The sequence below is a fragment of the Chenopodium album genome, chromosome 13 (genome assembly GCF_948465745.1).
Source record: "Chenopodium album chromosome 13, dcCheAlbu1.1, whole genome shotgun sequence".
Lineage (NCBI taxonomy): Eukaryota > Viridiplantae > Streptophyta > Magnoliopsida > Caryophyllales > Amaranthaceae > Chenopodium > Chenopodium album.
In genome coordinates, this window is record NC_137846.1 from 43,185,574 (window position 1) to 43,206,203 (window position 20,630).

The 20,630-nt window shown below is 40.3% G+C and overlaps 1 protein-coding gene and 1 non-coding gene across 2 annotated transcripts; both read left to right on the plus strand.

Moving 5' to 3' along the window:
* Positions 1 to 839: 839 nt before the first annotated feature.
* Positions 840 to 14,215, plus strand: LOC145575542 (uncharacterized). The gene is made up of 3 exons (XM_081633399.1): positions 840 to 1,148; positions 11,632 to 12,909; positions 14,003 to 14,215. The coding sequence occupies exons 1-3, from the start codon at positions 840 to 842 to the stop codon at positions 14,213 to 14,215; spliced, it is 1,800 nt and encodes a 599-aa protein (XP_081489525.1).
* Positions 14,216 to 20,205: 5,990 nt separating this feature from the next.
* Positions 20,206 to 20,312, plus strand: LOC145577258 (small nucleolar RNA R71). The gene has a single exon (XR_014098716.1). It is a non-coding gene; the product is annotated as a small nucleolar RNA R71 (small nucleolar RNA).
* Positions 20,313 to 20,630: the final 318 nt, after the last annotated feature.

Genomic DNA, 20,630 nt, shown 5'->3' on the forward strand with positions numbered 1-20,630 from the left:
CAAAATTTAGGGGTCACCATTGAGAATTTATGTTTAAAAAAACTATAAATTTCAATAGTACTAATATGATATTTGATAGTATTTGATAGTTGGGTAAAAAAAAAAATGATATTTGATAGTATCATTAAGATTTCAATTCAATGGTGTACTATACTACTAGCTAGTATGTATGTTTCTAAAAGTAGACAAACTTACTAGCAAAACTAGTGATGAACACAACTCTAAAATCAGTATCAGGGTGCTTGGTTCGGAATATGAAAATGGAGTGGAAAGGAAACAAACAAGAGGGGGCAAAGGAATCATTTAAGTATTACCTTTTCATTTGTTGGTTTTAACTATGAAAAGGGTATTTATTAAGAGGAGACTAAGGATATTTGTTACCCCAAGTTTTTGAGAGGTAACAAATGAGGAGTAACCATTCCCCTTAGTGAAGAAAACCAATAGTATTTAGTATATATGTATTTCTAGTGTATTTCTCGTGTATTCTGTTTAGCTTTAGCAATCTCTCTGTACAGCTTTCTCTAGCTGTTTTTTTCGTTCTTTTGTACAGCTTAGTTGTAAGCTTCTTAGTAGTTAGCTTCCTGTATATATTGTATCTATTTAGGTTTGTTGATCCCTAGAGGATTGTGCGCCGTTATTCATTGTGAATACAGAGAAAACATTCTCCCAATTATTGCTTGAGAGAAAGGCTCACTGCTCGAAAACACACAAAGTTCTTAAGAAATTTGTGTATGTTGCCAGATTTCCACATGGTATCAGAGCTTCCAGGTTAAATCATACTGAAAGTTTTAATCTTTTTTATTGTTTTCCTCCTTTTATCTGTTTTTTGATCCCTCAAAATGCCAGTAAACGAAATTTCTGAAGTTGAGATGAACTATCAAGATCCTTTGTTCCTGTCACACTCCGATAATCATGCTGCCTCTTTGACTCCAATGCTCTTCGATGGTAGTAACTTCTTGATTTGGAGCAGAAACATGAAGCTAGCTCTTGGAGCTAAGAACAAAAAGGGATTCATTGAAGGAAAGATTGCTAAACCAGCAGCTGGGCACAAGGATTACAACAGGTGGGAGAGAAATGATTACATAGTGAGATGCTGGATTTTCAGATCTATGACAGACCAAGTGGCTGGTGGTTTGTGTTGGGGTTTGGTGAGTCCGACTCACCGCGGAAACAAACCCAAAACCAAGACCGCACTCGCAATAAATAAAACCATAAACATAATTAAATTAATCACAAGATTAAGATAAGCTAATTACCCTTGACGCGTGCTTCGCTCCAAATGAGCTCTTACTTGAAAGCTTCAAGTCCCGCTCGCACGGAGACCTCCAACGAAGTCCACCCGCACCAACAAAACCGACTAGGTCCAATGTCTTGGAGTTAGCAAGACCCGACCAACAAAACCCGAGTAATAATATTGAGTTCAAAGGTTTTCACTAATTGTGATGCCTTTTCCAACTCTTACTCAAGCATCTTTCCCAATGCCCATACTTGGGTATTTATAGGAAATGATGGGAGTATCATTTACTCTCCCATCAATGTGGGATAGTATGATTTTTCCATTTTATTTTAAAGCTAAAATAAAATCAATAATCAAGCTAGTAATAAATCAACAAGTGGCAAGCTCATGTGAGTGGTTAGGTGAGGACCATTTGGAGAAGGGGGGGACCAAACTTGCTCCCCACTCCCTCTCCCATAACCGGCCACCTCACTCCCCACACACTCAAGGACCACAAGCCACATGGCACCCACCCTTGGGCACCAAGGCAGCCAAGGTGGGCTGCCATGTGCTGCTGTCCGTGGCAGCCACGCCCAGCAAGCCCAGCAAGCCCAGCACTTGCATGCGGGCTGCTGCTGCTGCTGGCCAGCACGCCCAGCATGCTTGTGCGGGCTGCTGCTGCTGGCCTTGTGCCTTGGCCAGCGCTGCTAGGCAGCAAGCAATGGCCTAGCCATGCTGCTGCTAGCTGTTGCGAGCTGGCGCGCCTAGCGTGCTAGCTCCAGCAGCTTGTTGCGGCATGGCTTGCTAGCCATTGTGCGCACAAGGCAGCGCCTAGCATGCTAGCACGCACTAGGCAGCGCCTAGCCTTGCGATGCTAGCATGAGTGCGCTAGCACGCACCAGCCAGCCTAGGCTCGGCTTGGTGCGCATGCTAGCCACCATGCTAGGCCATACGCCCTTAGCACTCGGTTTGCTAGGGCATTCCGATGCTAGGGGTATTTTGGTCTTTTGTTGATTTATTACTATTTCTCGTCTCGTCTTTCACTATTTTTCGACTCGACTTCCGACGCTCGGTTTCGACGCTCTAAGCTCGAATTTCCGACGTCTAAATAAATATTACTCGGTCGACTCATTAATTCCTTCCGAATTAATTCGTCGTTTCGGTTTGTTGAATGCTTGGGTGTGACCCGAAGGGTTCAGTCAAGATTAAGCTGTAACATTAATTATCCATTAATATTACTGATCGGAAGCGGCCTCCACCCAGGCATTCCGATCACTTGACCTTACTGAATATATTAGCTTTCTAATAATTCTGAACCCGCTAACGGAATAGTACACTTGTTCGAAGGACACCATTCCTTTCAATCTCCCACTTGTCCTTCCGGACAAGTGCTCATTTTGTGTACAGCCCTTTCCTATGTCGCTTAATGTCTCTTCATGAACTATAAGGTAAGATTTATTTTGTCATCCTTATTACGTCCAGAAGTGTTTCCCGATTCCGAGTCCGACTGTCAATAAACAGATGATTTCTAAAATCCATCCGAGCACGGCCATGCATTTTACAGTCTCGCTCTACGAGAGGCCTTGAATACAACAAAGACATCTTCCCTATTTTACTAGGGGGACATTCCCAGTCTTGTAATGTAGCTCCTCTTACTGAGAGGACCTAGCCGCCCGAGTGTTGCCGTTATAATCCCCTATTACGGCATACGTTTGACAACATCAAAGCGAACTAGTACTCAAACAAGAGAACTCACAGTACTCATGGTCGAGGAAATAGGTTCCGATAGCCATAATGAGAAGTATACTTATGACAAATTTTTAATTTCTTAAAGTATTCTCATAGGTCGATCCAGTATGGTTCTAAACCAATACCTGTGCAAATGATTTATGAAAATCATGTCCTCGTAGCACATGAAACGGTGCTATAAATCAGACTACACACTAATCTCAATTGGTCATTAATCGTCCATCGTTTAAATGACCTTGATTAGGGATAATTTTCGATTATAATATTCAATGTTCACTTAATAGGTGTTTCCTTACCAAGACTGGTCTTGATACCCTATTTTGAATATTCTCAGAATCGAATGGACTCATTATTTAATCCTAAACCACAATTAAATAGCATAACGGAGTAATAAAATGTTGCATGAAATTTTATATTACTCCAAAACATGAATGGTTTTCCTTAGTGTCTTACATTAACTTTTCTCAAAATTAACTAAAACACTAAACAAGGAAATCAAAGCCAGTCTCCTACATGCTTGATTCCCATTGCCTCAACGTGCTTGTTGTGCTTCACTTGAGGCAAAGGTTTAGTAAGTGGATCGGCTACATTGTCATCCGTTCCAACTTTGCAAATTCTGATTTCACCCTCTGATTTCCATTCTCGAATCATGTGAAATCGCCGCTTGACATGTTTGACCTTCTGATGTTCTCTAGGCTCTCTGGCCTGAGCAATAGCTCCATTGTTGTCACAATAGAGGGCTATTGGACCCTTTATAGAGGGTACAACATCAAGTTCGCCAACGAACTTACGAATCCAAACAGCCTCCTTAGCTGCTTCAGCAGCTGCCAAGTATTCGGCTTCAGTTGTAGAATCTGCAGTTGTACTCTGCTTTGCGCTCTTCCAACTAAACGCCCCTCCATTTAGACAGAACACATATCCAGATTGCGATTTCAAATCGTCTCTGTCTGTCTGGAAGCTTGCGTCGGTATAACCTTCCACAACCAAATCCTTTGTACCACCATACACCAGGAATTTATCCTTGTTCCTTTTCAGGTACTTTAGGATATTTTTGGCCGCAGTCCAATGCGCCTCTCCTGGGTCTGATTGGTAACGGCTCGTAGCACTCAAGGCATACGACACATCTGGCCTAGTACATATCATGGCATACATGATAGATCCAATAAGCGAAGCATATGGAATCTGATTTATTCTTACCCGCTCATCAGGTGTCTGTGGACACTGCTTCTTGCTTAGGGTTATGCCATGTGACATTGGCAGGTGACCTCTTTTGGCCTCCTCCATGCCAAATCGAGCAAGTACCTTATCAATATAAGTACTTTGACTCAATCCAATCATCCTTTTCGATCTATCCCTATAGATCTTGATGCCTAGTATGTACTGAGCCTCTCCCAAGTCTTTCATTGAGAAGCACTTTCCAAGCCAGGCCTTTACAGACTCTAACAACGGAATGCTGTTTCCAATGAGCAATATGTCATCGACATATAAGACTAGGAAGGTGATGTCACTCCCACTGACCTTCTTGTAAACACAAGATTCATCTGGATTCTTGATAAAACCAAACTTACTGATGGCTTCATCGAAACGCAGATTCCAACTTCTGCTTGCTTGCTTTAATCCATAAATGGACTTCTTAAGCTTACAAACCTTCCCAGCATTGTTTTGGTCGACAAAACCTTCAGGCTGTGTCATATACACAGTTTCTTCCAAATAACCATTAAGGAAAGCGGTTTTGACGTCCATCTGCCATATTTCATAGTCGTAATATGCAGCAATCGCTAGGAGGATCCGAACGGATTTAAGCATTGCAACTGGTGAAAAGGTTTCATCGTAATCAATACCATGAACTTGTCTGTAACCTTTTGCCACCAATCTAGCTTTGTAAATGAATACATTTCCATCTTTGTCGGTTTTCAACTTGAAAATCCACTTACATCCGATCGGTGTATAACCTTCGGGTAAGTCAACCAAGTCCCAGACTTGATTATCAAACATGGAATCCATTTCAGATCTCATGGCCTCTTGCCATTTAGCAGAGTCGGTGCTTGCCATCGCTTGCTTGTAGGTTGCCGGTTCATCTCCATCCATAATCAGGATGTCCTGATTCTCGGTTAATACTAAACCAAGATATCTATCAGGTTGAGATCTCGGCCTCAGAGACCTACGTAGGGTAATGGATTGAGCATTTGCATTGTCGGTTCGACTTTGCACATTTTGATCATTTTGACCTGCGTCAACAGATGCTGTTTGAGCACTCTGACTGTCATTATGATTTTGTTGCTCATCCTCACGAACTTCGTCGAGTTCGATTTTCCTCCCACTTGTCATTTTGGAAAGGTGCTCCTTCTCCAAAAAGACACCATCGCGAGCAACAAACACTTTGTTCTCCGATTTGTTGTAGAAGTAATACCCTTTGGTTTCTTTTGGGTAGCCCACAAAGTAAACCTTGTCAGATTTGGGATGAAGTTTGTCAGAGATCAATTTCTTGACATATGCTTCGCATCCCCATATCTTTAGAAAAGATAACCTAGGAGGTTTCTTCGTCCATAATTCATATGGAGTCTTTTCTACAGCTTTTGATGGAGCACGGTTCAGTGTTAGTGCCGCAGTTAGAAGTGCGTGTCCCCAGAAAGAGATAGGAAGATCACTAAGACCCATTGTTGATCGTACCATGTCTAACAAGGTCCGATTTCTCCTTTCGGATACTCCGTTCCATTGTGGAGTTCCTGGAGGTGTCAATTCTGAAAGTATACCCTTTTCTTTCAGATGGTCATCGAATTCTTGGCTCAAGTATTCACCACCTCGATCTGATCGAAGGGCTTTGATTTTCTTGCCAAGCTGATTTTCAACTTCACTCTGAAATTCTTTGAACTTTTCAAATGATTCAGATTTATGCGACATGAGGTAGACATAGCCATATCTACTATAGTCGTCTGTGAAAGTGATGAAATATAGATGTCCATTTCTTGTGGTTGAGCTCATTGGTCCACATACATCGGTATATATAAGACCCAATAAGTCACTTGCCCTTTCTCCCAACTTGGAGAATGGCTGTTTAATAATCTTGCCTAATAAACATCCTTCGCAATTTTCAAACGATTCTAAATCGAAAGAGTCAAGAACACCTTCTTGTAGAAGTTTCTTGATGCGTTTGATGTTAATGTGGCCAAGACGACAATGCCACAAGTAAGTCTGATTTGACTCCATGGTCTTAGCTCTTTTGGTATCATTATTCACATTATAAACTTGTTTGTCTAAAGAAAGCACATAAAGACCATTTTCAGAATGTGCAATACCATATAAAACATTATCGAGATAAAATGAACATTCTTTGTTCTTTACTCGAAATTCAAAACCTTTGGCGTCCAACGCCGAAATTGAAATAATGTTTTTGGTAATGTTAGGAACATAATAAACATTATCGAGTTCCAAAACTAGCCCAGTGGGCAAAGACAAACTGAGAGTTCCTACGGATACGGCACCAATTCTGGCTCCATTGCCGACCCGGAGTTCAATCTCTCCCTTCTCTAGCCTTCTAGCGTTCCTTAGTCCCTGAGAATTGGAACAAAGGTGTGAGCCACATCCGGTATCTAATACCCATGATGTTAAGCTAGTGAAGTTAAAGTCTATAACGAATATACCTGATTCAGAAGTAACGGTTCCGTTCTTCTTATCTTCCTTGAACTTGAGGCAATCTCTCTTCCAATGTCCCTTCTTCTTACAGTAGAAATATTCGGAATCAGATTTAGAAGACGCTACCCTCTTATCCTTGGTAGCTTTAGACTTAGGCGGAAAAGTTTTCTTCTTACCTTTCCCCTTAAAGCCTTTCTTCTTCTTGCCCGAAAATTTGAACGACTTGCCCTTTTTAATCATGAGCATATCATGCTTTCCCTCATCCTTGAGCGTTTGCTCAGCTTGCTTCAACATACCATGAAGCTCGGTGAGGGTTTTCTCCATGCTGTGCATATTATAGTTCATCTTGAACTGATCATAGCCTTTGTGCAGCGAGTGGAGAATGATGTCAATTGCCATCTCGGTTGAATACCCCGCATCAAGCCTTCCCATGTTTTCAAACAATCCAATCATTTTGAGTACATGTGGGCTGACTGGCTCTCCTTTCTTGAGCTTGCTCTCAAGGATCTGCCTGTGGGTTTCAAACCTTTCAGTTCGGGCCTGCTCTTGGAACATATTCTGCAATTCAGAAATGATCTCAAAAGCCGTCTCCTTTTCAAAGAAAGTCTTTTGAAGTTCAGGAGACATTGTGGCCAACATGATACATTTGACATCTCGATTGGCACTTTGCCATCGATTTAGGGCAGCTTGAGTCACCTCCTCATTGGGAGTCTCGGGCATTTCCTCATCAAGGACATATTCCTTTTGCTCTTGCATGAGAACAATTCGCAAATTCCTTTGCCAATCAAGAAAATTTGGCCCACTCAGTTTCTCCTTGTCGAGAATTGAGCGTAACGAGAATTGGTTGTTTGAGTTATTTGAAGACATGATTCTACAATTGAAAGAATTTAAAATGAAAAACCATTCATTATACTTAAATAAGATTGAAATCATGCATTTTAATCAAACTTATTTAAAACGTCTTATTCACACATTAAAGATTGTCCCCAATTTTGGTGAGAATAAGTCGATTCCAAGATCCAAAGAAACAAAGAGTGGTTAAGCATGCTTTGGCTTGTCTTAACACTCAATCTCCTAAGGTAAGCAACGCTTTGCTAATGGCTCCAAGCCACTCTTGGTTGAATAAATCGTCGCATCCAATGCTCTCTAAACAATTTATTCACTTTGCCACGACATGTTAGGACTCCATCACTCATATCGTTGAGTATAACCAAAACCACTTGCATACCTAGTATGCCTTACGTTCCTTGGAGAAGTAGTGATGCCTCGCTTTGGCGTAGCCCATCACTACCCTCGTTCGGTTGGTAAGTGTGTTTTGGAATGGCAAGTTTTACTCAATTTTAAGGGACCTAGGGTTTCTATGTTGGTTGATTTAAGTGAACTTAATTAATCATCTCAACATTCGAAATCCTAACCATGCATCTAACATTTAATTCAAATATATAAACATAAATATATATATATCGAAAACATAAATAGAGATGCATTTGGCAACTAGCATGACCCCTTGAGATCTTCAAGTCTTCAAAAGGTCTTCTTTTGCAACTTCATGGCTTCGTCTTCTAAGAACTCCGTCTTCAAGACTTGACCAAATAATATAATTGCTAGTTACTACGATTAGGACTAATCTAAATATTAAGGTACAAAAATACTCAACGGTTCGCAGACCGTATTTAGATTTACAAAAATACATCACGGATCACAGTCCGTATTTTCTATCCTAATCGGGCCCCACTAGTTGCCATTTCATAAAACCTGTGAGAGAGTTTTACATTCCATTCATCCATTCACTATCTGTGAATGGCCCATGCATTTTACAACGATCAAACAAGTAACAATGCATAAAACCGCGCGGGAACTAGTAATTAATCTAGGTGGTTAATTCAATTAACTCGCCTAATTAAACTAGTCAAAGTTGTTTTAACCGGTTATGGTAATAACTAAGAGACGCTCCCACTAAATTCCGCATCCAATCTTAACTAATCCAATTAATTAAGTCGGTGAACCCAAATATTTGTCAAAATTAATTTTGCAAATGTCGCTCAAAAACCCGAGGCCTAGCCTCCAAAATTTTAATTAAATAAACAAAATAATTAAAATAATTAAAACGACAATCTAAGCAAAATTACGTATTCCATAATGTCTAAGTGCCTAGCACTAAGACTTGGAACCCAAAATTACCCTTATTTACATATTAAGCAATGCTAAAATTAACTTAAAATAGCATCGCCTTAATAACCCGGGGTTATTGTGCCAATTATGGGATCGTACGTACCGTACAACAAGCTCGTAACATACCCATTCGCACCCCCGCAACACCAAGCATGCCCATGGGCTGCTTGTGCTCGCACACGCCACGCCCAGCCAAGCCAAGCGTAGCAGCACGCACAGCGCGCACAGCACTATGCTGCTGCTGCGCCATGCTGCTGCTTGTTGCTGGCTGGTGCGGTAAGTGGCTGGCAGCGAGCAGCAGCCCACGCCCTTCCTCGCACACACAGTCGCACAGCACCACGCACCTAAGCACGAAGCACCCAGCAGCCTCGGCAGCCACATATGGGTTGCGTGAGCAGCCCAGCTGGCCGAGAGCTAGCTCGGGGCTCTTAGGCCTCGTGTTGCGTGCTAATGCTTCGAAAATTATCGAATTTTATGTGTGACATTATAAATCAATTCTAAATTAATTTTAGAATCAATTTTGAGGAAAAATGAAAAATAACAAGTCCAACTTAAATAATTCATCCAAAGCAACTAACCAAATTTATTACCAAGAATCATTCTTTAATAAAATTGGTTTAACTTGGTGTAACAAAATAAATTAGGGCATTTCTCACTATTAATTTAATCACTTTAAATTAATCTTGAGATTTTGACAAAATAAAAGGGAGTTGGAAAAATGAACATAAGTTCAATAAAGACTCCAACTTTAATACTTGTGATTTCATGAAAAATTATATCTTCCAATATGAAGATAAACCAATTTCTATCACAAGTTTTAAACTTTATGATTCCAATCAACTAAAAAATGATTAAATCAACAAAGTTTAACCAAAATTCATGGAATTTAGTAACTCAAAGTTTCAATCACTTATCATAAGTAAAGATTGAATCTTTAATACTTTGAAGCATCAAAGAACAACTATTTCACACTCAATGCAATTAATTTGCAATTATGTGAAAAATAAAACCAAACTTTCAAGCACCAATTACTACCAAGTAATCATGCTTAAAGTGGTCTAAAAATTGCATATAAAATAAGGAAAGAACCATTTACATAACCACCATAAATATGCAATCAATTTTCAAGGTTAGAAAGACTTAAAATTTTTCGTCAAAACGAAAAATCCCTCGAAAAATGCATTTCTGGTCGTTTTCTGGCTAAAAACCGAGCCCTAAAAGGGTAAAACCATTTCCAGAACACCTTTTCCACCCAAAATTCACTATTTTTGGGTCGAAATCTGGGTTCGGGGCTGAAGATAGCTCTAAAACGAGGTAAAATTTGAAAAACGAGTTACTAATATAATTAGCAACTTAAAACCAGAAAAAATAAGCCATAATAACACTTTGAAAATATTATGATTTTAAAATAAACGAGCGAGGCTCCGATACCGCTGTTGGGGTTTGGTGAGTCCGACTCACCGCGGAAACAAACCCAAAACCAAGACCGCACTCGCAATAAATAAAACCATAAACATAATTAAATTAATCACAAGATTAAGATAAGCTAATTACCCTTGACGCGTGCTTCGCTCCAAATGAGCTCTTACTTGAAAGCTTCAAGTCCCGCTCGCACGGAGACCTCCAACGAAGTCCACCCGCACCAACAAAACCGACTAGGTCCAATGTCTTGGAGTTAGCAAGACCCGACCAACAAAACCCAAGTAATAATATTGAGTTCAAAGGTTTTCACTAATTGTGATGCCTTTTCCAACTCTTACTCAAGCATCTTTCCCAATGCCCATACTTGGGTATTTATAGGAAATGATGGGAGTATCATTTACTCTCCCATCAATGTGGGATAGTATGATTTTTCCATTTTATTTTAAAGCTAAAATAAAATCAATAATCAAGCTAGTAATAAATCAACAAGTGGCAAGCTCATGTGAGTGGTTAGGTGAGGACCATTTGGAGAAGGGGGGGACCAAACTTGCTCCCCACTCCCTCTCCCATAACCGGCCACCTCACTCCCCACACACTCAAGGACCACAAGCCACATGGCACCCACCCTTGGGCACCAAGGCAGCCAAGGTGGGCTGCCATGTGCTGCTGTCCGTGGCAGCCACGCCCAGCAAGCCCAGCAAGCCCAGCACTTGCATGCGGGCTGCTGCTGCTGCTGGCCAGCACGCCCAGCATGCTTGTGCGGGCTGCTGCTGCTGGCCTTGTGCCTTGGCCAGCGCTGCTAGGCAGCAAGCAATGGCCTAGCCATGCTGCTGCTAGCTGTTGCGAGCTGGCGCGCCTAGCGTGCTAGCTCCAGCAGCTTGTTGCGGCATGGCTTGCTAGCCATTGCGCGCACAAGGCTGCGCCTAGCATGCTAGCACGCACTAGGCAGCGCCTAGCCTTGCGATGCTAGCATGAGTGCGCTAGCACGCACCAGCCAGCCTAGGCTCGGCTTGGTGCGCATGCTAGCCACCATGCTAGGCCATACGCCCTTAGCACTCGGTTTGCTAGGGCATTCCGATGCTAGGGGTATTTTGGTCTTTTGTTGATTTATTACTATTTCTCGTCTCGTCTTTCACTATTTTTCGACTCGACTTCCGACGCTCGGTTTCGACGCTCTAAGCTCGAATTTCCGACGTCTAAATAAATATTACTCGGTCGACTCATTAATTCCTTCCGAATTAATTCGTCGTTTCGGTTTGTTGAATGCTTGGGTGTGACCCGAAGGGTTCAGTCAAGATTAAGCTGTAACACTAATTATCCATTAATATTACTGATCGGAAGCGGCCTCCACCCAGGCATTCCGATCACTTGACCTTACTGAATATATTAGCTTTCTAATAATTCTGAACCCGCTAACGGAATAGTACACTTGTTCGAAGGACACCATTCCTTTCAGTTTGAGCCTTGTGCAAACCTCCAAGCAACTGTGGGATGAGTTGGTTGAGAGGTACTCAGAGAGCAACATACCTCTCTTGTACCAACTCAAGAAGGATCTTGGTAAACTTGAGCAAGGTGACATGTTTGTGGGAGACTACTACTGTAAGCTCAAGAAGTTCTGGGATAAAATTTACAACATTGAAGCAATACCGGAATGCACCTGTGGGATTTTTGCCAAGTGTACATGTAGCATGTACAAAAAAATGTTAGCAATGGTTGAGACAAACAGGGTGATTCAATTCTTAATGGGATTGAATAGAGGATATCAGAATGTGAGGGAAAACATCCTTAGCCTGGATCCTTTGCCTAGTGTCAACAAAGCTTTCCACTTGGTGCAACAGACTGAGGAACAGAAAAAGGTGTCTAGTGAGATGCAAGAAATTGCAGAAGCTTTAGCTTTTCAAGCTCAAAAGGAGTCTCAAAGTAATACTCTTGCAAAACCGAATAAAGGTAGATACCAGAAAAGAGAACAAAGGAAGCCAAGACCAGATGTCACTTGTGACTATTGCAAGAAAAAGGGACATGAGAGGTCTGGATGCTTCAAGATTTATGGCTACCCAGATTGGTATAAGGGAAAGAAAACTGCAGCAAACGTTGGCAAGCTGGATGAGGAAATGGAATCCCCCTTAGAAGAGGAAGAATATGAGACGGGAACTAGATCAAGCTGCAAACCAGATGCAGGAATGATTTCAGCAGTGGTTAAGGAAGAGATGAAAGCCTTCCAGGAGAAGCAGGGAGCGGGTACCTGTCAAGCAAAAGGAAATGCTATGAGAAATTTTGCAGGTATAATATCCTTCTCAAATGTGGCTAGATTTCATGAGAATTTTGACTCTAAATCCTGGATCATTGACTCTGGGGCTTCCGACCACATGGCTGGAAATATAAGCATGTTCAATAGCATGAGAAGCTTATCTAGGCCTGTTAAAGTGGTTCTTCTAGATGGAAATGTGAAAAGGGTTGATCAGATAGGGACTATGAAGTTAGGAGCAAGAATTGTCCTACATGATGTCCTGTTCTTACCAGAGTTCAATAATAATCTTTTATCTTTATGTAAGATAATAAGATGCAGCAACATCAAAGTAATTTTTGATGAAAATGGGTGTGTGTTTCAGGACCCTACTAATGGAGAGAGCTTGGCTTTTGGGAAGGTAACAAATGACTTGTACAAATTCACTTTGAGCAAGGAGGACACCATCAAGACTGTCTTAACAGCAAGCTTGGTAAATAATCTGATATTTTGTCTTGTAATAATGCTATTACCCTAGATGTCATGCATGCTAGGCTTGGACATGGATCTTCGTCTAAGATGAAACATTTGGATTTCTGTAATTGCAAATCTATTAAAACTTTTTGCTGTGATACTTGTTCAGTTTCTAAGCATCATAAACTTCCCTTACCTGCATAGCTCCTGCTATTTTTGATCTTCTGCATGTTGATTTGTGGGGGCCATATAAAACACCCAACATAGATGGATTAACTTATTTTTTAACTATAGTGGATGACTATAGTAGAGCAACCTGGGTACATCTGTTAAAAAACAAAGAAGTAGTGAGGGATATATTAGAAAAATTCCTTACTTATGTTGAAAACCATTTTGGTTCAAAAGTTAAAAACATCAGATCAGATACTGGAACTGGGATAATTCAGTTAAAATGTAGCAAGATATTTGCAAAAAGAGGAAATTTTTCATCAGACAAGCGTAGCTGGTGTGCCTTAGTAGAATGGAAGGGTAGAGAGAAAACATAATATATTTTTGAGACAGCAAGAGCTTTGAGGATACATGCAGGTCTGCCTAAAAGATTCTGGGTGAATGCATACTTGCTGCAACTCACATAATAAATCTGTCGCCAAGTGTTGTAATATGCTAGAAAACACCTTATGAGAGATTATGGAAGAAGAAACCAGATTATAAACACCTCAGAACAATATGATGCCTTTGTTATGCTAGTGAAGCAAAGAAGAATGATGACAAGTTTGCTGAGAGGGGAATTAGAGCAGTGCTTATTGGATATCTTGTAGCTCAAAAGGGATATAAGCTCTATGATTTGCAAAAAAAGGAGGGTTTTTACCAGCATACATGTGAAATTTAAGGAGCAAATTTTCCCTTTTTTGCACCTTGACAAGGAAGCAGGAGAAAACAAAGGGATATACAACAGTATTTCCTTAGTTAATCAGGAAATTGAAGTGAACCTAGGAAAAGATGAAAATGAAACAGAAGAGAATATAAAGGAATAACTTAAAGAAAATGAAGCTGATCAGGTTTAAGAATAACCTGAGAATCAAACTAAAGACAGCTTGCTGGACTTGATGCAGGGAACTGGACAAGAAACACCTGCTATAAGGAAGTCCACCAGGGACAGAAGAATCCCAAGCAAGTTTAAGAATTTCGAAGTTGATTTACCACCAACAAATTTAGCTGATCATGATGATCAGTCCCCATCCTTTAGTGCTCATAAGCTAACAGAGAATGAGTTCTATGATGGAGACTACATTGTTTCCCTTAACAATGTTCTCAAAATTACATAACCAACAAACTACTCACAAGCTTTAAAGAGCAAGGAGTGGACAGAATCCATGGAGGAAGAGCTAGGGGCTCTAGAAAGAAATAAAACATGGGAATTTGAAAACCTTCCATCTGATAAAAAGGCTTTGGACTCAAAATGGGTCTACAAAGTAAAGTTTGACAGAAATGGGAAGATTGTGAGATACATGACAGGCTAAAGTCGTATCACCTAATCAAAAGTAATTACCTAAGTCCTCTAACTAAAGTAGATAGGGAAGTAGGGTCGAATTCACAGGGAAACTAGTCTTTCTATTCCTAATTAATTAATAGCAATCTAAATTATTAGTAACAATTTGTTGTGATTTAAAGATTATACTACGAAGAATATAAGTAGGGAGAATAAAATAAGAGGAATCAATGAATTAAAGACCTAGGGCATAGGTTCACCAATAAATAATATTCCAGGGTAAAACATAATAACCAATCATTAATGCATCAATTAACCAGATAATAAAGGGCTTTCGTTACGTATTACAATCACAGAATTAATCTACCGGTATTAAATCTCATCTCTCGAATCTCGACTTAACCATTTATAGATTAACCTGCCTATTGAAACTAGACCTAAACATCAATTCTCATCTCTCGAATCTCGAATCAATATTGTCAAACTCATGCATAAAAGATCAGGCCTAATCTAGTCACAGAGCATTAAATCAATCAATAGGAAATTAATATAGCATTGATAATTAACAACAATAAATTACCCCTTCATATTATTTATGGATCCCCATAAACCCTAGAAAGAGAACTACTCACACGTAATTAAATCTAAACTAATCAAAGCCATAAAATAAAACAGGATAGAAGGAATAAAATAAATAACTGAGATTAAGAGAAAAGAAATCGTTACCAAAGTAATCAGAATAAACAGTTGAGTAAACAACAAAGTATATAGTGTAGAGAGAGAAAATAAGCTTAAGTAGAGAGAGAAAATCTAAGAGAAAGAATTACAAAAGTAAAGAAAGAATAAGGAAGTGTAAAAAAAGAATCCTAAACTTGCTTAACAAAAACATATTTATAATAAGCAAGAATCCTAAACTAAAACAAACTAAACGATGCTTAAAAGATCTATCAGAGACACGCGCCCGACCGGGCGCCACACCGCCCGACCGGGCGCGCCGTTTTGATCGGGCGAAGGGCTGCTGCGATATAAGTCTTCTTTGCCCGATCGGGCGCGCCATCGGGCGGACCACCGGGCGGACCATCGGGCAGACCATCGGGCGGACCATCGGGCAGACCATCGGGCGGACCATCGAGCCGCTTGGACTCCTCGTTTAGGCTCGTAACTTGGCCCAAACCAAATATCCTCTTTGGGGCTTTAATCATTCGGTCCAAATGCCTCGTCTTCACACAAGTCGAGCCCTTATTCACCGGTTTGATTACTCTAACCGATCTTGGGCTACGAAAGATGGCCGTGCTCCTCCAATGCTCGTAGTTGCTCCATAAAATCCCGGGAAAGTACTCCAAAGGTGCAATTCCCTACAAAACTCAACCAAAACTACGAAAACACTAGAAAACACATATTAGTAATAAAAGTGGCTCTAAAGAACCAAAAACACTACTAATAATGACCAAGGGACGGGGGTAAAATACTACATAAACTAGACATATCAAACTCCCCCAAGCCAAACCTTTGCTTGTCCCTAAGCAAAGAGCTCATCAATGAACACATAAAACATTCCTCACCCCAATAATCAAATCAAGCACGGACGATTCAAGGCAAATCTAATGAGCATGCTTGAATATCAATCAATCTCATTCATCCAATCACTCTTCCTCCCCAACAATTGTCAAATAGAGCAAACCACACGAGCATATAGAATTCAAGACTAGTGCTCACACACTCAACTCTCATTTATGTGGCGATTAAAAGATGTACTCGATCGCTCTCCAACCACCCTTTTATGTTAACAATTCCCTCCCAAACTCACACACTCGTGTGTTTAAAAAGATAAGCACTCAACCTAATAGTCGACTCGGAATATGTCAATTCATAATTTGCATTGATAAACAACACTTTCACATCTACACAACTCTATGCACAAGGTCGGAAGGTCTTTAAAGCTTGTAATGTAAGGCTAGGATAAAGGGTAGGAAATATTTGGGAACATGTGAGAGAAAAGCCATGCTTAAAGGGAGCCAAATCCTAATAAAACCAATGATCAAAATAAATAATGATCAACATCTCCAACATAACTAACTCCAACAAGAATCCACCAAATACTACTCCAAACAACATAAACAATCCCAACACTTACAATTTCACTCATAAAAATATGACAATGTAGAACTTGAGTGAATAAACAAACTTTGAACTCATTCTTTTTTTCAAACTTGATACTTTTTTTCTTTGAATTTTTCTTGGGCAACTTTCATATAGATAATTTGAACATATAACAATTTTTTTCTTTTGCTTTTTTTTTTCTTTTTATTCCACATTGGAAATTTCAACTTTGAAACACAAATTCTTATTTTTTCCAATCACAAAAATCAAAGAACAAATTACTCTTCTTATACCTCCACATTGTGCAAATAATGTACACACTACAACTCCCTCACCTCACTAACTATAGCTCCCCCAAGCCAAGCTTGGGACTAGTAACCAATGGGGCTAAAAAAAAAGCTTGTAATGTGGCTAAATAAACAATAAAAGGGCACAAGCAACAACATGGATAGCAAGAAGGGAACAAATGTATCTAATATCGTCTGAAGGCTACCTAAAAGAATGAACGCCTTCGTCCTCCTCATGTGCATAATAGGTGAGTCATGAAATACTACTCATAGTTGCAAACCAATACTCAAATTCATTGACATACCAGGAACTAAACACACATTCCTAACCAAATCAACTAGTCAAGCACTATATTCACAAGTAGTTGGACAAAATTGACGCATGTTAAGGAATCCAAACAATCAAACTTCAAATCATGACCAACAAATCCACAATGCTCATCATCAATAACCAAGAATCAAAATAAATTTTCTCAAGTATGGGGCACAGGGAAGCATGATTTACAATTCATTGGAACGTATTTTTGGATTTTTTTATTTTTTCAATTTTTTTGTATTTTTCTTATAGCAAGTATTCAAGGTGACTACTCTTCATCATCACCACATCAATGTCACCAAAGCCTCAGGATTGCAATCCATCTCTTTGGAACAAAATTGGGCAAGAAAGAAACAAAGTGTTAGTGGAAAAAAAAGATAAAAATTGAGTCAGGTGCACTAATCTGACCATAACTTTTGATATATAGATGATAATGCAGTGGTTCCAATTGAATTGGAAAGTAGACTTAAAGAGCTTTCCAACGATAGGTCACACGCCCAAATCCGATAAGAAACGCAAAAGTTATGGCCTATCGAAGTTGAGCAGTTTTGCTGATCCGCTCGCCCAAACCGCCCGGTAGGGCGGTATAAACCCTTCAAATTCTCTTCGTTCTCGCGCCTGGTCGGGCGGTCGAAATGTCCGTACTCGTCAACTCTCGCGCCCGGTCGGGCGGTCCTTCGCCCGGTCGGGCAAAAATTGTAATTTTTCACCCTTGCTCTCGCGCCCGGTCGGGCGGTCCTTCGCCCGGTCGGGCCCGAGGCAATGTTTGGTACGAGAGACTCCTTCTCTTTTTTCCAAATTTGACTAACTCTTTTCCTTCTAACCTGTACAACTCAATAAACTCATTAAACTCTCTCCTCTCACAAGAAATAGAAAGAAGACTAAAAAAAAACAAGAAAAATACGGGTTGCCTCCCGCAAAGCGCTGGTTTATTTAGGTCCCGCACGACCCTCTTACCACATGTCGGGAAGTTAAGCCCCTTGGCCTATCGCCTGGTCGGGTGGTTCTTCACCCGGTTGAGCGATTTTTAAACCACGACTCGGCTTCCTAACACGCCCTGTAAGGCGCCAATTCACCTTATTGGGTGGATCCTCATTGGCTTGAACTGGTGGTTCTTTGCTCTTGTTCGATTGAGAACCCTTTTTGACCATTGGTTGCCTCGATTTATCACTTTGTTGAGCTATTACAACACGATCTGGTGGAACTCTCACTATAGACTCAATTTCCGCAACTTGTGTACTTATTTCCACCTTCTCATTTTCAAAACCAAGACCTTCACAGTATAAGGCTTTCTCTATTGCGTCCACTTCCTCTTTCCATCGGTTAGTTGTACCTGTAGAAGATGCAACACACGATACCGCCTCCAAGGGATCTTTAACAAAAGCCTGGGGCTTATTAGAACAATTACCAACCACATCAATTTTATAACACTTCTCCTCTAGCATGGGGCTTTTAGGGGTATTATTCAAATTAAAAACAATTTTATCATCCCCTACTGATAGTGTCAATTTACCACATTTTACATCAATAATTGCTCCTGCAGTATTAAGGAAGGGTCTACCCAAAATGATTGGGGTTTGCAAATCCTTGGACATGTCAAGAACAATAAAATCCACAGGTATATAAAATTTACCTACTCTAACAGGGACGTCTTCTAATATGCCTATGGGGTATTTAGAAGAACGATCGGCCATTTGCAGAGTAATATTAGTAGACTTTAATTTACCCATTTTTAGCTTTAAACACACAGATAATGGCATGACACTAACACTAGCGCCCAAATCACACAATGCATTATCAATCATTAAATTTCCAATATGACAAGGGATAGAAAAACTACCGGGATCTTTTAGTTTGGGTGGAGATTTATTTTGTAGTACGGCACTGCATTCAGCAGTAAAAGCGACAGTCTCTACCTCACTAATAGACCTTTTCCTAGTCAATATTTCTTTCATGAATTTTGCATATGCAGGTATTTGCGTGATTAATTCTGTAAAGGCAACTGTTACTTGCAAATCCTTCACCATGTCAAGGAACTTACCAAACTGCATATCCATGGTGGTTTTCAAATGTCGATTTGGGAATGGTAGTTTGATAATTGGTTGTTGCACATCATTATTCCTGTCTTGAGTTACAACCTTCCCTGGAGTTTTACCCCGCAATGTAACATCAGAAATATTAGTACTACCCTTTAGCCCTGCAGGGCTAGGATTAATATCCCTTGGTATAAAGGAATCAGGATTAGCAATTTCTGTTGAAACAGGTTCATCTTCTTTGGGCATAGGAGGCCCATCATAGTGTGAACCACTCCTGAGGGTAATTGCAAACGCCTGATCTGTGGGTTGTACTGGTTGCGATGGTAGGGCTCCTTGTGGGCGAAGCTGAAGAGCAGCGGCTAACTGTGCAATTTGAGTATCTATGACTTTATTGTGGGCTACAATCGAGTCAATTTGTGAGTCTCTACTCTCCATATGCTTTTGCATACTAGTTAACATCGCTCTAATTTCTGATAAAGCTGGGTCAGAAGGTGGTGGAGGAGTTTGTGGTTGGTTTTTCTGGCCAGCATTGGGATGGTAATATTTCTGCTGAGGTGGTGGTGCTGGTTGTTGTGGTTGTTGTGGTGGAGGTGTGGGATTTTGCACATTAGTACTCTTGTAGGAAAGATAAGGATGGTTCCGATACCCGGGATTATAGGTGTTGGAGTATGGGTTATTTTGCTTGATGGACTGAAAAGCGTTAACCTGCTCCATGGAACTCCTACACTCATGTTCCCAATGACGTACAATTCCACAATTTTCACAGAAAGCATCATTAGCATTATTATCAACAGCAGAAACATTAGCAACAGAATTAGGATTGTTAGTAGTAAGGCTATCTAATTTCTGACAAATAGAAGTAAGCTGAGCTTGCATAAGGGTTACTGAATCAACATGATGTTTGCCCTTATTAGCATAACCTCTAGTATTCCCATATTGGGAATTATGGATCGCCATATCTTCAATAACCTGACCTGCATCATCAACATTTAAATTCATAAATCTACCGCTAGCTGCGGAGTCTAAAATTGTCCTAGATGCATTTCCTAATCCATTGTAAAAAGCTTGAATTAGCTGCCACTTTGCCAAGTTGTGGTGGGGACACTCCCTCTGCAGATCCTTGAATCTTTCCCAAGCTTCATATAATGCTTCATCTGTCTCCTGGGCAAAATTCTGAATGGCACTTCTTAATAAAGCTGTTTTCTCTGCAGGGTAATATTTATTATAAAAATTTAAAGCAAGAGTCTCCCAGTTAGTAATTCCAAGTGCAGCTCTATTCAAACCATTAAACCATAATTTAGCTTTTCCACATAAAGAAAAGGGAAAAAGAATCTCCCTGATTTGGTCCTGCGTTACCCCATTCTGCCTAATAGTATTGCAATATTGACAGAAGTCTGCAATGTGAAGATTAGGATCTTCACCCTTAGCTCCACTGAATTGCTTTCTTTCTATCATCGTTATGAACTGGGGCTTGATCTCGAACTAGACTCCCTCGAGATCAGGTGTAGGGGA